We start from the raw sequence: 12,244 nt of genomic DNA, 5'->3' as shown, positions 1-12,244 counted from the left end.
GATTTCCTCCTCATTTTGAGCTCCCTCCACATTTCAATCCATCACAGTGTACCTTGTAGTCAGTTTGTTTGCTTTTTACTGTTTAGGGGCCCGCCACCCAGCTCCCAAGCAAATACACAGAGACTTATTCTTGTTTATGAATGCCCCCAGCCTTAGCTTGGCTTGCTTCTAGCTGGTTTTTCTAATTTAAATTATTCTGTTTCTCTTTAACTACATTTTTGCCTCTGGGCTTTTTACCTTTTTTTATTCTATATATCTTTCTTTCCTTCTTATTCCGTGGCTGGTTTTGTAACTGGATGGCTGGCCCCTGGCATCCTCTTCTTCTTTTCTTGCTCCTCTCTCTTCTATCAAGCCTAGATTTCTCCTCCTATTTATTCTCTCTGCCTGTCAGCCCCACCTATTTCACTGCCCTGCTTAGCTATTGGCTGTTCAGGTATTTATTAGAAAAAACAGGTGTTTTAAATAAGCAAAGTAACACAGCTTTACAGAGTTAAACAAACGCAACAAAAAAGAATGCAACACATCTTTTCATCATTAAACAAATATTCTACAGTGTAAATTAATGTAACATACCTTAAGTTAATATTCCACAACAGTACCTTACAGATCAGTGTTGTCCAGAGTATTTCACCTGCATCCTAGATGGGTCTGAGGCCAAAAGCAACTGTTGTCTACTGAAGCTGTTAATCTGCTACTTAGTAAAAAAAAGGAGTGAACTTTGTTACTTTTCTTTGACATTCATGGTACTTGGGACTATTTTTATTTTTAGATTTATTTTTAAATTACATGCATGTATGTATATGTCTGTGTCAATACGTGCATGTGAGTGCAGGTTTCTGTGGAGGTTAAAGGTGTTAGATCTGATGGAGCTGAAGTTACAGGTGATTGTGAATTGCCCAACAAGGGTGCTGGGACTCAAACTCATGTAGTCTACAAGAGTCGTGTGTGACATTACCTGCTAAACTATCTCTCCAGACTTATTAGTGATTTTTTTTTTAAAGGTAGGGTCTTCTATGCAGCTTAGGCTGGTCTCAAAATTGTGATTTTCATACCTCAGCCTCTCCAATGTTGGGACTGTGTGCATGCACTAGCATGCCTGGTCTGGTACTAGTATTTCTTTGCCCTCCTCTGGGCCTAGATTGCCAATGAGAAGTCTCCTGCTTAAAGGCCTGCTACATTAGGAAAAGTTTGCAGAACAACAGATCCACAGAAAGAGAACTTCACACCCTATAAAGTCCATGCTGTGGCTAATTTTGTATGAATAATTGCTAATAGAGAACAGGAAGGACAGAGCATGGAGGAAGCAGTGGTCTGCAAGATCTGATTGCAAGGTTCTTAGACTCTGTGATTCTTGAAAACAAAATCCTTTCAGCTTGCTTTACAATGGGACTATATGATCAAAGTATAGGTTTCTGTGTGTTTATTTTTTGAGACAGGGTCTCACTATGTAGACCAGGTTGGGCTTGAACTCACAATCCTTCCTTTACCTGGGATTACATATTTGTACCACCACAGCCGGCTTTCAAAGTATAATTTTGACTTACTCATTTTTATTTTATGTGTATGAGTGTTTTGACTGCATGCATGTATGCTCACCATGTGTGTGCAGTGCCCACAGTAGCCAGAAGAGGGCATCAGGAATTGGATTTACAGATGTTGTGAGACTGTATGTAACCTGCAAGTACAGCAAATGCTCTTCTTAACTTCTGGGCCATCTGTCCAGCCCTTCACAGTACAATTTTGAATGCAAAAACTATGTTGGACCTTAGAGACTCTGGAAACTAAGCAACAGGCTTATTTGAGGAATGGCAGGGGAAGGTAAAAAGAGAGATTATAAACCAAGAAGGTCACTTCAGAACCTAGCACTTGCGCATGAAGCAATCTTGCAATTACTTTGGATTGTAAGCTAGGCATGGAGCTGGAGGTTATGGAAGTTAAGGATGGGAAAGTAGCTTAGAGAACCAGTGGTATTATCACATGAATGCTGTACTTCATTTGATCATTCTTTTATTTATTTATCATGTATACAGTGTGTGCCAGAAGAGGGCACCAGATCACATTACAGATGGTTGTGAGCCACCATGTGGTTGCTGGGAATTGAACTCAGAACCTCTGGAAGAGCAGTCAGTGCTCTTAACCCCTGAGCCATATCTCCAGCCCCTCATTTGATCATTCTTGATCAAGGTACTAGCCTAGGGCATGTGATGATGAAGAAACTCTTTCCACTGAATACAGAGTTAGTAGCTTAGGGGACATAAGAATGGGTACTGATTTCAGAGTTGAACAGGTTTCAAATCCTAGGCCCAAATATTTAGTATCAATGCAACTTAGAAGTTATTAAAACCATTTTTTGGTTTCATTTTCCTAATTTTTCAGAAGAGAAAAATACTTGTAAAGCTTATTTCCTAGGGGTGTTGTAATTAATGTGGCAATTAGTATAAAATGTTAGAAAATGCCTGGCCACAATAATATTCAGTAATCATTATTTTTTTTTTTTTTTTTTTTTTTGGTTTTTCGAGACAGGGTTTCTCTGTGGCTTTGGAGGCTGTCCTGGAACTAGCTCTTGTAGACCAGGCTGGTCTCGAACGCACAGAGATCTACCTGCCTCTGCCTCCCGAGTGCTGGGATTAAAGGCATGCGCCACCAACGCCCAGCTCATTAACTATTAATACATGCAAAAATTCACACGTGAATATCAGGTAGAAAATGCAATAAAGACAAAGAATTCAGGTAAGAGGAGCAAGCGCAGCAGAACAGCTGTAGGTCAGGTGCTAGAGGAACAGTTCTCCAGGAAGGTAACCTTGGAACTGAGATTAACCCATGGAAATGTTTGTGGGAAGAGTTTCAGACAGGAACAAAGGCCTCCGGCAAGAAAGAGCTGCTAGGCCCTGGGAGGGTGGCAGGGAAAGAGGACAGTGACAACACAGAATCAACCCCTACCTCACTGAACTTATACTTTAAAATTACACCATGAAGTCTACAATCGTGAATATAGTAGCATTCTATGAAGTTGTAGAGTAATATGAACTTACTGTCATGAAGTGGCATCTATAAAGACTGGGGACAGCTTCGTGGCAGTTCATTTAGACTCTGCCTTCAAATGAGGCATGGCAGGTTTTGGAGCCACAGAGCTCTCCCTTCTGGTTTCTGGGCTGTTTGTGTGAGACCTACTGGCTTTTATTTCTCTACGTAGCTGAAGATGATGTTGAACTTTTGATCCTTGTGTTTCTACCTCCCAAATGTTGTGACTACAGACAAACACCACCACACATGGTATATGCAGTGCTGGGAATAGAATTCGGGGTTTTGTGCATGCAAGTACTCTAACAAATGAGTTACATCCCCAACCTGCTAAGTTCACTGAATCTTATAATCATGTCCTCTTAGTGGGCTATTTGTAGGACCAGCACTCTGGGGAACAATATGTGAAATAGAGACTAGAAACCGAACTTGGGAAGTCCTCTGTGTAATCTTCCTTGGCTCCTGTTTCTGAAATACTTCATATTTAACCCTGACAAGATGGCTTGCTGGTGGTGGAATTCTATCACCAAGAAAGCAAATTCAGGGTGATCAAGAGTTCAAGTCCAGCCTGATTACATAGAGTTTCCAAAAGAAAATAGTTTTAAAAGATAAAGACTCGGGGAGAGTTTATCCACCCCTTTCTAAGACAGGTGCAGATTGGAGACAGCGCAACTCCATCATTTTCACAGAAGAAATTCTGAGTGACAGGAGGCCCTGAAGTGGGCTGAAGGCCTACACAGGTTTACAGAGTCTATGACCTAAATCGACAGTATCCGGCTCCTGGTGACCAAAACTTTGACCGTTTTTCTTCCTAGTTTGTAAATTTGGTTTTACAGAGGACATGGCTCGGGGGTGCTAGATTTCAGCCTTAGTGTCAGCGGTCCACACCAGAGCAAGGTTTCCAGAAGCTGTGGACAGGAAAGCGATGCATTTCTCCTCAGCAGGTATAAATAGGTAGGAAGCGCTGGCTGCCAGTAACTGCCACCCACGAGCCCGCAGCAGCCCTATTTGAATCCTGCGGCAGTGAGCCAGGCTGGTCCCCAGGTTGCCCCTCTTGGCTAAGGGTCCTCGCGGAGGGCGCTCAGGACTCCCCTCGCCGCGGCGCAGGGCTCCGGCCAGCAGGGGGCGCTGCGTCCCGCTCTCCCGGGAGCGGCCGAGCCAGCCCGGTGGGTGTTTCTCTCTCTCTCTCTCCCTCTCGCGCTCTCTCCTCCCGGCCTCACATCCGGGTCTGGAGCGCGGCCGCCGCTGTCAGTGCCGGGCCCGGGGCGCAGTCAATGGCGGCCGAGGGAGGCGGAGCGGCGGCCACGCGCAGCCCCAAGCTCCCGAAACTTTAGACTTCCGAAGCCCCACAAGTTCGCGGGCGGGGGTGGGGTGGGGGCGTGGGCGGAAGGGGAAGCCGAGGCGGGAAGCCCGAGGGACGCGGCCGAGCCGAGCCCGCGCGGCCGCCGCCTCCTTATCCACGCCGAGCCCGCGGCCGCGCACAGCAAAGCGCCGCCCGCTGCCCCAGGGCCACGCGAGCTCGCGGCCCGCGACGAGGGCCGTGCCCGCGCACACGAGTACCCCGCCGGCCGCCCCGGGTTGCGGGGCCGGTGGCCCCGGTGGTGCATGCGGGGCGGGGCGGTTGCCGGGCCGAGGCGAAGATGGAAGGCTTGACGCTGAGCGACGCCGAGCAGAAATATTACTCGGATCTCTTCTCCTACTGCGACATCGAGAGCACCAAGAAGGTGGTGGTCAACGGGCGGGTGCTCGAGCTGTTCCGGGCCGCGCAGCTACCCAACGACGTGGTCCTCCAGGTACTGCCGCCGCGTCCCCCGGTCGGTCGATCGGGCCTCGGGCAGCGGGAGCGGGAGCAGGAGCGGGCGGCGTTTCCAGAAGGGCAGGTTCTCCCGGGGCTCCCCCGCTGCGGGCCGAGGCCGCAGGTGCGGGTGCCCGGGGACTCCTGGAGGGGGAGGGGTCGCCCCGTGGGGGTGGGGGTCTGCGGAGCCAGAGCCTGCCCTACCCCCCTCCCACCCCCCCTCCCAGGTCAGTCTGTGCACTGGAAGAGCAACTTCCCAGGAAGGCTCCCGGGTTGTAAAGGAGTGTGAATCCTAGCTCCTGGTAATGTGTTCCCATCTACACACAGCTTTTCGGGTCCTGCACAATAGTAAAGTTGTGGGTATAGGCAGGCACAATGCCATTTGGATTCTTGAGCGAGCCGAACAGAGTCCATGAAGTGAGTTTTGTGTGTTTTTTTTTTTTTTTGTTGTTGTTGTTAGACTTAAGGTATCCAAGAAGCAGGTTGTTTTTGTTTTGAATTTTTAAGGAAGCTGTGTTCTTAGGGAGACTAAGAAATTTGAACTTCTGGGTGTAGATGTGAAAAGAACTTGTCGTTTGTAGGACGGGTGACCGATGTCCGGTGGACAGTATCTTCCAGTGGGCATTCGGTAATAGTTGGTGGATCTTGTAGATTTGGTATGGATATATTGAGCATCTGGTATCGAAGAAATGTGTACTTCTGCCCCGTAGCAGCAAGCATGGTTAGTTTAACCTTCTTAGTCATCTGGTTTTACAGGAGACTTCGTAAAAGTTCCTATCTATATTTGTGATGAGCGTTCATGCTGCTACTTAATGATTCATAGCTGGTAGCAGTAAGAGCCTATTTAAACTGCATGTCAGGAACCGTTTAAAAAGTTTGCATCCTAATATTGATCCAAGCCGTTTATCCGAATGTTCAAGCACATGGGAATGAGGTAGTGGAAGCAGAATATTGGCCCAGAGGTTTTATTTTATTTTAATGTTTTGACACAGCTGCTAGCCCTACAGTTCAGGCTTGTCTTGAACTCAGGGCCCCCAGCTGCTTTCTCAACTGCTTAGGTGCTGGGATTACAGGTGCCAGCTGGGCCAGGAGTCTCCAGTCTTTGACTGAAGTCTCCTGTTAAGTGAAGAGTGACTCTCTGCCAGCCAGCACTTTGCCTCTTCAGCCTTGAGTTCTTGTAGGCCCATTGTGGAGTGAAAGTCAGTTTTCTTCTCACAAAAGTCTTGTGCTATATAAAAATTTTTACACACACTTCTGATGTAGAATTTGTGTCTGCTTTGGCTTAGAGAATGAGTTCTCTCCCTTTTGTTTTTGTAAGGTCCTTTTTAAACTTGGGGATGTGGTGGGGAAAGGTGAGTGTCTGAGTTACCTGTAAGTACCAGTAAGTCTCAGACTCATGCTGCTAAAAAGGGCCACATGGTGACTATTTAGGCTTTAGCAGCTAGGTAGAGTCTGTTGTGTGTTCAGTGTTTTTGTTTTTATGGGCCTTCCACAATGTGGAAACCAGTTTTAGCTCAAAAAACACAAAACAACTTGTAATTTGTTTGTGGTTTAATGGTGGCATTGTGGGGCTAGTGTCTGATGGATTTGGTACCGAACTCAGAACATGCTCATTAATGATTCTGTTCCTTTTGTGGAAATAAAACACCCCGTCAAGGGCTAAAGATGAAGGAGAAGCTGCCTGAACTCTATTTTGGGTTATGTCTTTGGGGCACAGGGTTGAGCACAGTGTTGACAGACACTGACTTTTTGCCATTTTGTTGGTGCACAAGGCTTTAGGATGTTTAGATGTACTGTTTAGGGTATACAAGCTAGCATTCATTAGCCTCTAGCTGAGATACGTTCCGTTAAATCCAACTTGTTTTTATGTTTTACTCGAGTGTATTAGTATTTGAAAATACATTTCTATTGTCTTTGTGCATAGACAGTTTAAATAGCTTAAATATTTGGGATTGAGTTACAAGTTGGAAACTGTTGGAATTCCCCGAAGCAAGACTTTCACAGTTAGATGTTCGGGTTGGGTGTCCCGTTCAAAACATCTATAATACTCCAAAATTCAAAACTGTGAGGGCCAAAATAACACAAGTTGGAAAATTACACAGCATGAAACTTGGTTGCAGAATTGTAATTTTTTACATTTACGCTCACTGTGTGAAAATGGTGTATCTAAGACATAAATGAGCTCTCTTTAAACTTGGATCCCACCCCCAAGATATCTCATTGTGTATACACAAACATTCTAAAACCTGAAGGAAAAGAAAGAAAGGAAGAAAGAAAGAAAGAAAGGAACTCGAAACACTTTAGTCTCAAGCATCGCTGATAAGGGATATCCAACCTGAACTGAATAGCAATCTGGAATACTTAAAATTTGGTCTAAGATCTAGAAATGTGAGACAGAGGGGGAATGTGGGTTGAGTTTCTGTCTCTGAAAGGCGTTTTGAGATTTTCTGAAAACAACCCTCCATTGCTTTCCAGTAAGAAGCATCTGGGACAACTCAAGGTGACAGTTCTGTACCCTTTGCTGAGCCAGGTATTGCAGGGAACCAGAAGAAGCACAGGTGCTCCCCAAGACTGCAAATTACAGGACCCGTCATGTGTGAAGAAAAGGGTACTTGGGGGAGGTGCACAAAGGGGATGTAAACAGGACACACTAAGGGTGGGCTTCCAAGCCAGGCATGAAATATGACCAAAGATGGGCCACCGTGGAGCCTTTTCAAGGACTGGTAGATAGATAGTAAGATTTTCCCTAAACTAAAGTGTATTTGGAGATAATGAAGCAGTTAGACCGAGGTCATATTACTAAAGACTGAAGGCAGGAGATTTATACATATTTCAGTAGGCAGTGGAGAGACACTGGAAATTTTTGGCTTTGAGTGGTAGAGATATGAGAGGGCAGGGAAGGGAGGCTTTTGCAGAGACATCTGGCATGGGTGCTGGGTAGTAGACCTCCAAACCAGAGTGACAGCCGTGGAATGGAAAAATCAGGGGAGAGGTGTATTTCTGAAGGGCAGCGGTAGGTATCCTTACTTTACCATGGGAAGTGCCTTGTGGGATAATACTTAATGGAGTCCAGATTATCAAGGCTGGATGGGGAGCATTGAACTCGCTGTGAAGGGCATTTGAAAGAAATGATTCATAAAAGTAGTCTAGGAGGCATTTGTCAGTGATGCAGCAGAGGAAAGCAACTCAAGTCTGGTTATCTTGGTGGCTGATTTTGTAGTAAAGATAGGAAATGGTGAGGAACTGAGCCAGCAAAACTCAAAGCATGGGGTCAGGAGGCTGGTGACATGGTTCCATGGGTAATGGCATATGCTGCCAAGCCTCGTGACCCATGTTTGATCCCCAGGACCCACATGGTGGAAGGGGAAAAAAAATCCCATAAGCTGTCCTAACTTCCCAAGACCAGCTATGGTATATGCCTCACACTCCTCATAAAATATTTTTTAAGTAATGAAATATTTAAAAACAACAACAAAAAATGGAGTTCGAGAAGACAGTGTATGGGGGAGTGTTTTTGTTCTCTCAGGCTATTTGTCAATGTCTAAGGACATTTTGGATTGTTATAAAATGGGGGAGGGAGTGGTAATGACTGGGTAGAGACCAGAGATACTATTTAATAGCCCAGAGCACATGGGATTACCCGTATAATAAGAATTACCCTTCTCAAAATGTCAGTATTGTGGAGATTGGTGATTTGAGACCAGGTCTGGACTCTGGCAGTGAGACAGGAAATGAGGCTAGAGTTATAGGCGTTCTGATGGCAAACGTGGTAAGTATGGACTATTTGGCATAATTTGGATAGGGGAGACGGTGGCAAGGATTCTTCACTTTTAGGCACCCCTCTAATTAGAAGAGGGGCAGGAGGAGGGCCTCATACCATAAAGAGGACTGGTGAGGGTGATTGCTGTGTGATTGTCCAGCATAACCTTCAACGAGTAGAAACAGATATTTTATTTATGATGCATGTTCTGTTGACAGGTTGGAGGCATTTTCCTCACCTATGTTGAGTGCAGGGAGCAGACCTTGACTGATCAGTATTTTTCAACATTTGTTAATAAAAGTCCTGAGAGAGGGCTGAGTCATCTGGAGAAATGAGGGTAGAGAACAAAGAACAGAGGGCCTAGGGCTGAAGGAGGCAGGGGCTGGCATTTATTGAGTGCCCAGTAGGCTCCTTTTACCAGGCAAATCCTGTTTTCATGCAGGAACTCATCTGAACCTGCAATAGCCCTGTGAGGTGGGCATCCATTCTTGTTAACTAGGAACTTGATAGGCAGAGAAGTTAAATACTTGTTTACAAATAGTGAATGTCCTTTCCTTCCCATTATCCCTTGCCACCTGGAAGCTGGTTCTTCACTGTTGACGTGGCTATGGGACAGGTGAGGAATACAGTTAAATCGGACCCACTTTGATTTGTGCGCACTCAGTGCAGAGTAAGGATTTGAGATTGTTTTTGAGTTTTGTGTAGACCTTTTCTTTTACATAGTAAAGAGTTTAATTTTTAATGATGTTTTGAAACAGTCACTGTGGAGAAAGGTGGATTCTTGTGGTTGCTTTCTGGGTACAGACAGACACAGTTTTATATTATTACACTATCAGACATCTTAATGTATATCATTATACTTGTTAGTATTTCTTTTTAAAAAATATTTATTTATTTTTATGTGCACGGGTATTTTGTCAGCATATGTGTCTGCACCATAAGTGTGCTTGTTCTGGTAGAGGTAAGAAGAGGGTGTCAGATCCCCTGAAACTGGAGTTAGACTATTGTGAGCCAGCATGTGGATGCTGAGAATTGATCCCAGTGCTCTTAACCACCCAGTGATCTCTCTAGCACCCAGTGTTTGTTTCTTGAGACAGGGGCTCCCTATGTAGTCAATGCTGACCTGGAGTAGCAGAGTAAAACATATTTAGGAGTTCTGGGTTTGTTGTTGAAGACATTGTCAGCAGACCAAGAGGAGCTATTGTTTTGTGACATTTTGTCCCAGAGCAGGAATTGGAGATCTGACCTATAGGATTTAATCATCAATTTTGCTGTCTGCTGAAGATTTTCAGTTTTACAACTTTAAAATTAACTTTTCAAGACTCAACTTATTTTTCAAAGAATAGGAAAAAAGTATATTGTTTACCACATTAATCAGTGTATCTTCTTGGCTTTCACTTTAAAAAAAAAATGTTTTTCTGGGTAATGTCAAACCTTACACAGACTTTGCCTGTGTGATTGCCTGATAGAAGCTCTGAGTACTGATGGTCGTTTTCTTGAAGTAGGCCAACAGTGTGTCCTTCTAAAGAAGCTGAAACACTTTAGATCGGTTGTGTTGAGCAATAGCTTGGAGCACTATTTGAATAAGATAATAAACTTAATGGGAGAAAAGCAACAACAATAAAATATAAACCAGTTTTTCTCTTGTTAACTTGAATTAGTTGCAAAATCTGTTCACTAGTGAAACGTCTGAAGTTCACTGGATATTAGAAACATAATAAAATGTCAGCTTGTTACTCTCAAGTTGTGGGTTTGTTTCTTTTTGTAATTTCTAAATCACTAAATTATTTGTGAAGAGTGAAAACATTAAACATTTTCCCATGCACTGCTTATGAAAGAAGTCACAGCTGACATCTTTATACAGCATTATGATTACTTTTGGAATTCATATCATGCTAACTGGAGCCTTACCTTCCTTCATGCCCAGAGTTTTAGTGTTTTGCAAGCATTGTGACAGAGTAGAAAACATAAGGCCTTGGTCTAAGGAGCACCAAACAGAGGCTGGCTTCAGCCAGTTTTGTGACCTTGACATCACTTCACCCGGATCACCACAAATGAAGTGGCTGGGTTGGGTTTTCTGGATTTCTGATTCAAGTGATTGTCTTTGTGCACTGAGGCTACTCTGTCCAGCCACACCCTCAAGAAAAACGGTGTGTGCACTGCTCACTGTTGTAGCAGCTCGTTGATTTGTTTACATTCTGTGGGTGATTTAAGAGGAAAACTGAAGCCTACAATGCTGTGTTGACTAATAAAAGAAGCTTAAGCGAAGATTGTATTGGTTCTTCAAGGTGTCTGACCAGTGGGAGTTTAAAATGAGAGATGAAGCCTTTCTGATGTTTCATCTTCTGAAGCCTTCTCCTGTGTGGGGCTTGAATGAGCATGAACCTCTTAGGCTCATGTGTCTGAATGCTTGGTTCCCAATTGGTAGAACTGTTTGGGAAGGATTAGGAGATACAGCATTTTTGGAGGGAAATGTGTCACTGGAGATGAGCTTTGAGATTTCAAAAGGCTCACCCTATTCCCAGTGTGCTCTCTCTGCCTCCTGCTTGTAGATCAAGGTGTGAGCTATCTCTCTCTCTCTCTCTCTCTCTCTCTCTCTCTCTCTCTCTCTCTCTCTCCTGCTGCCCTGCCCTTGGTCTGCTGTCACAGGCTCTAACCCTCTGAAACTGTTTACCCCAGTGATGCTTTCTTTTGTAAGTGGCATTGGTCATGGTGCTCAACCACAGCAATGGAAAAGTAACCAAGACACTGTGGTAGATATCTTCATTCAGTTCTTCCCTGTTAACCTCTACAGAAGAAATTAGTCTGATGGAAGCTAATTACTTACTATATTTATTTTTTTGTTGTAGTGGTGGTTTCTTGCTTTGTTTTGGGTTGTTTGTTTTTTCTTTTCAAGACAGGGTTTCTCTGCATAGCCTTGGAACTCATTCTGTAAGACCAAGTTGGACTTGAACTCAGAGGTCTGCCTGCCTCCGCCTTCCTAAGGCTGAGATTAAAAATGTGCCCAGCTCCTATTTCTTTCTTTTTTTTTTTTTTTTAAAGATTTTATTTATTTATTATGTATACAGTCTTCTGCCTGCATGCCAGCAGAGGGCACCAGATCTCATTTAAGGTGGTTGTGAGCCCTCCATGTGGTTGCTGGGAATTGAACTCAGGACCTCTGGAAGAACAGTCAATGCTCTTAATCGCTGAGCCATCTCTCCAGCCCCTCGTATTTCTTAAGATTGGTAAATTACAGGACTTGGGCTTTAGAAAAAAATACATCTCTTTTGTTTTCAAGAATTATATTTAATTTGAGGTCTGTTTTGTTAAAAGACAAAGTCATATTTTGATAGTATGTGTTATTTTTTTGTTGAGTCATTTGGGATTCTGGTGAACACACTGGACATCTGCTTAGAAAACATAGTTATGCAACATTTTGCATTTAACTTGTTGCCAGCCTGTTCTAGTCTAGTAAGACTCATTTGACCTAGGGTAACGAAGTCTTATGGTAGAATAGGTGGATTTGTGAGATGCTGAAGGGGGGCATCTTTCTCAAATCAGTTTTATATACTACCTCCTTGTGGTCACTATCTACCTCCAGGATGTGTATGTAATGGTAGAAGATGAACTATTGTCTCTGTCATTGTGTGCTGTGTCTGGTAGTGTTGAAAAGAACTGTGTATGTG

The 12,244-nt window shown here is 44.1% G+C and overlaps 1 protein-coding gene across 7 annotated transcripts in view; it reads left to right on the top strand.

Annotated features, from left to right (window-relative positions):
- Nucleotides 1-4,225: 4,225 nt before the first annotated feature.
- Reps1 (RALBP1 associated Eps domain containing 1) overlaps nt 4,226-12,244 on the top strand; it is a 71,338-nt gene continuing 63,319 nt past the window's right edge. For 2 of the 7 annotated variants that reach the window (XM_027401955.2, XM_027401954.2), the window contains exon 1: nt 4,402-4,814. In XM_027401955.2, coding sequence (XP_027257756.1) covers nt 4,662-4,814 — 153 coding nt within the window. In that variant the 5' untranslated portion in view covers nt 4,402-4,661. Of the gene's footprint in view, nt 4,815-12,244 lie in introns of all 7 variants that reach the window. The other 5 variants (XM_027401959.2, XM_027401958.2, XM_027401956.2 and 2 more) reach the window with 4 other exon arrangements.

Source organism: Cricetulus griseus, chromosome 2 (assembly GCF_003668045.3).
Source record: "Cricetulus griseus strain 17A/GY chromosome 2, alternate assembly CriGri-PICRH-1.0, whole genome shotgun sequence".
NCBI lineage: Eukaryota > Metazoa > Chordata > Mammalia > Rodentia > Cricetidae > Cricetulus > Cricetulus griseus.
This window is presented reverse-complemented; position numbering and strand designations above follow the sequence as displayed.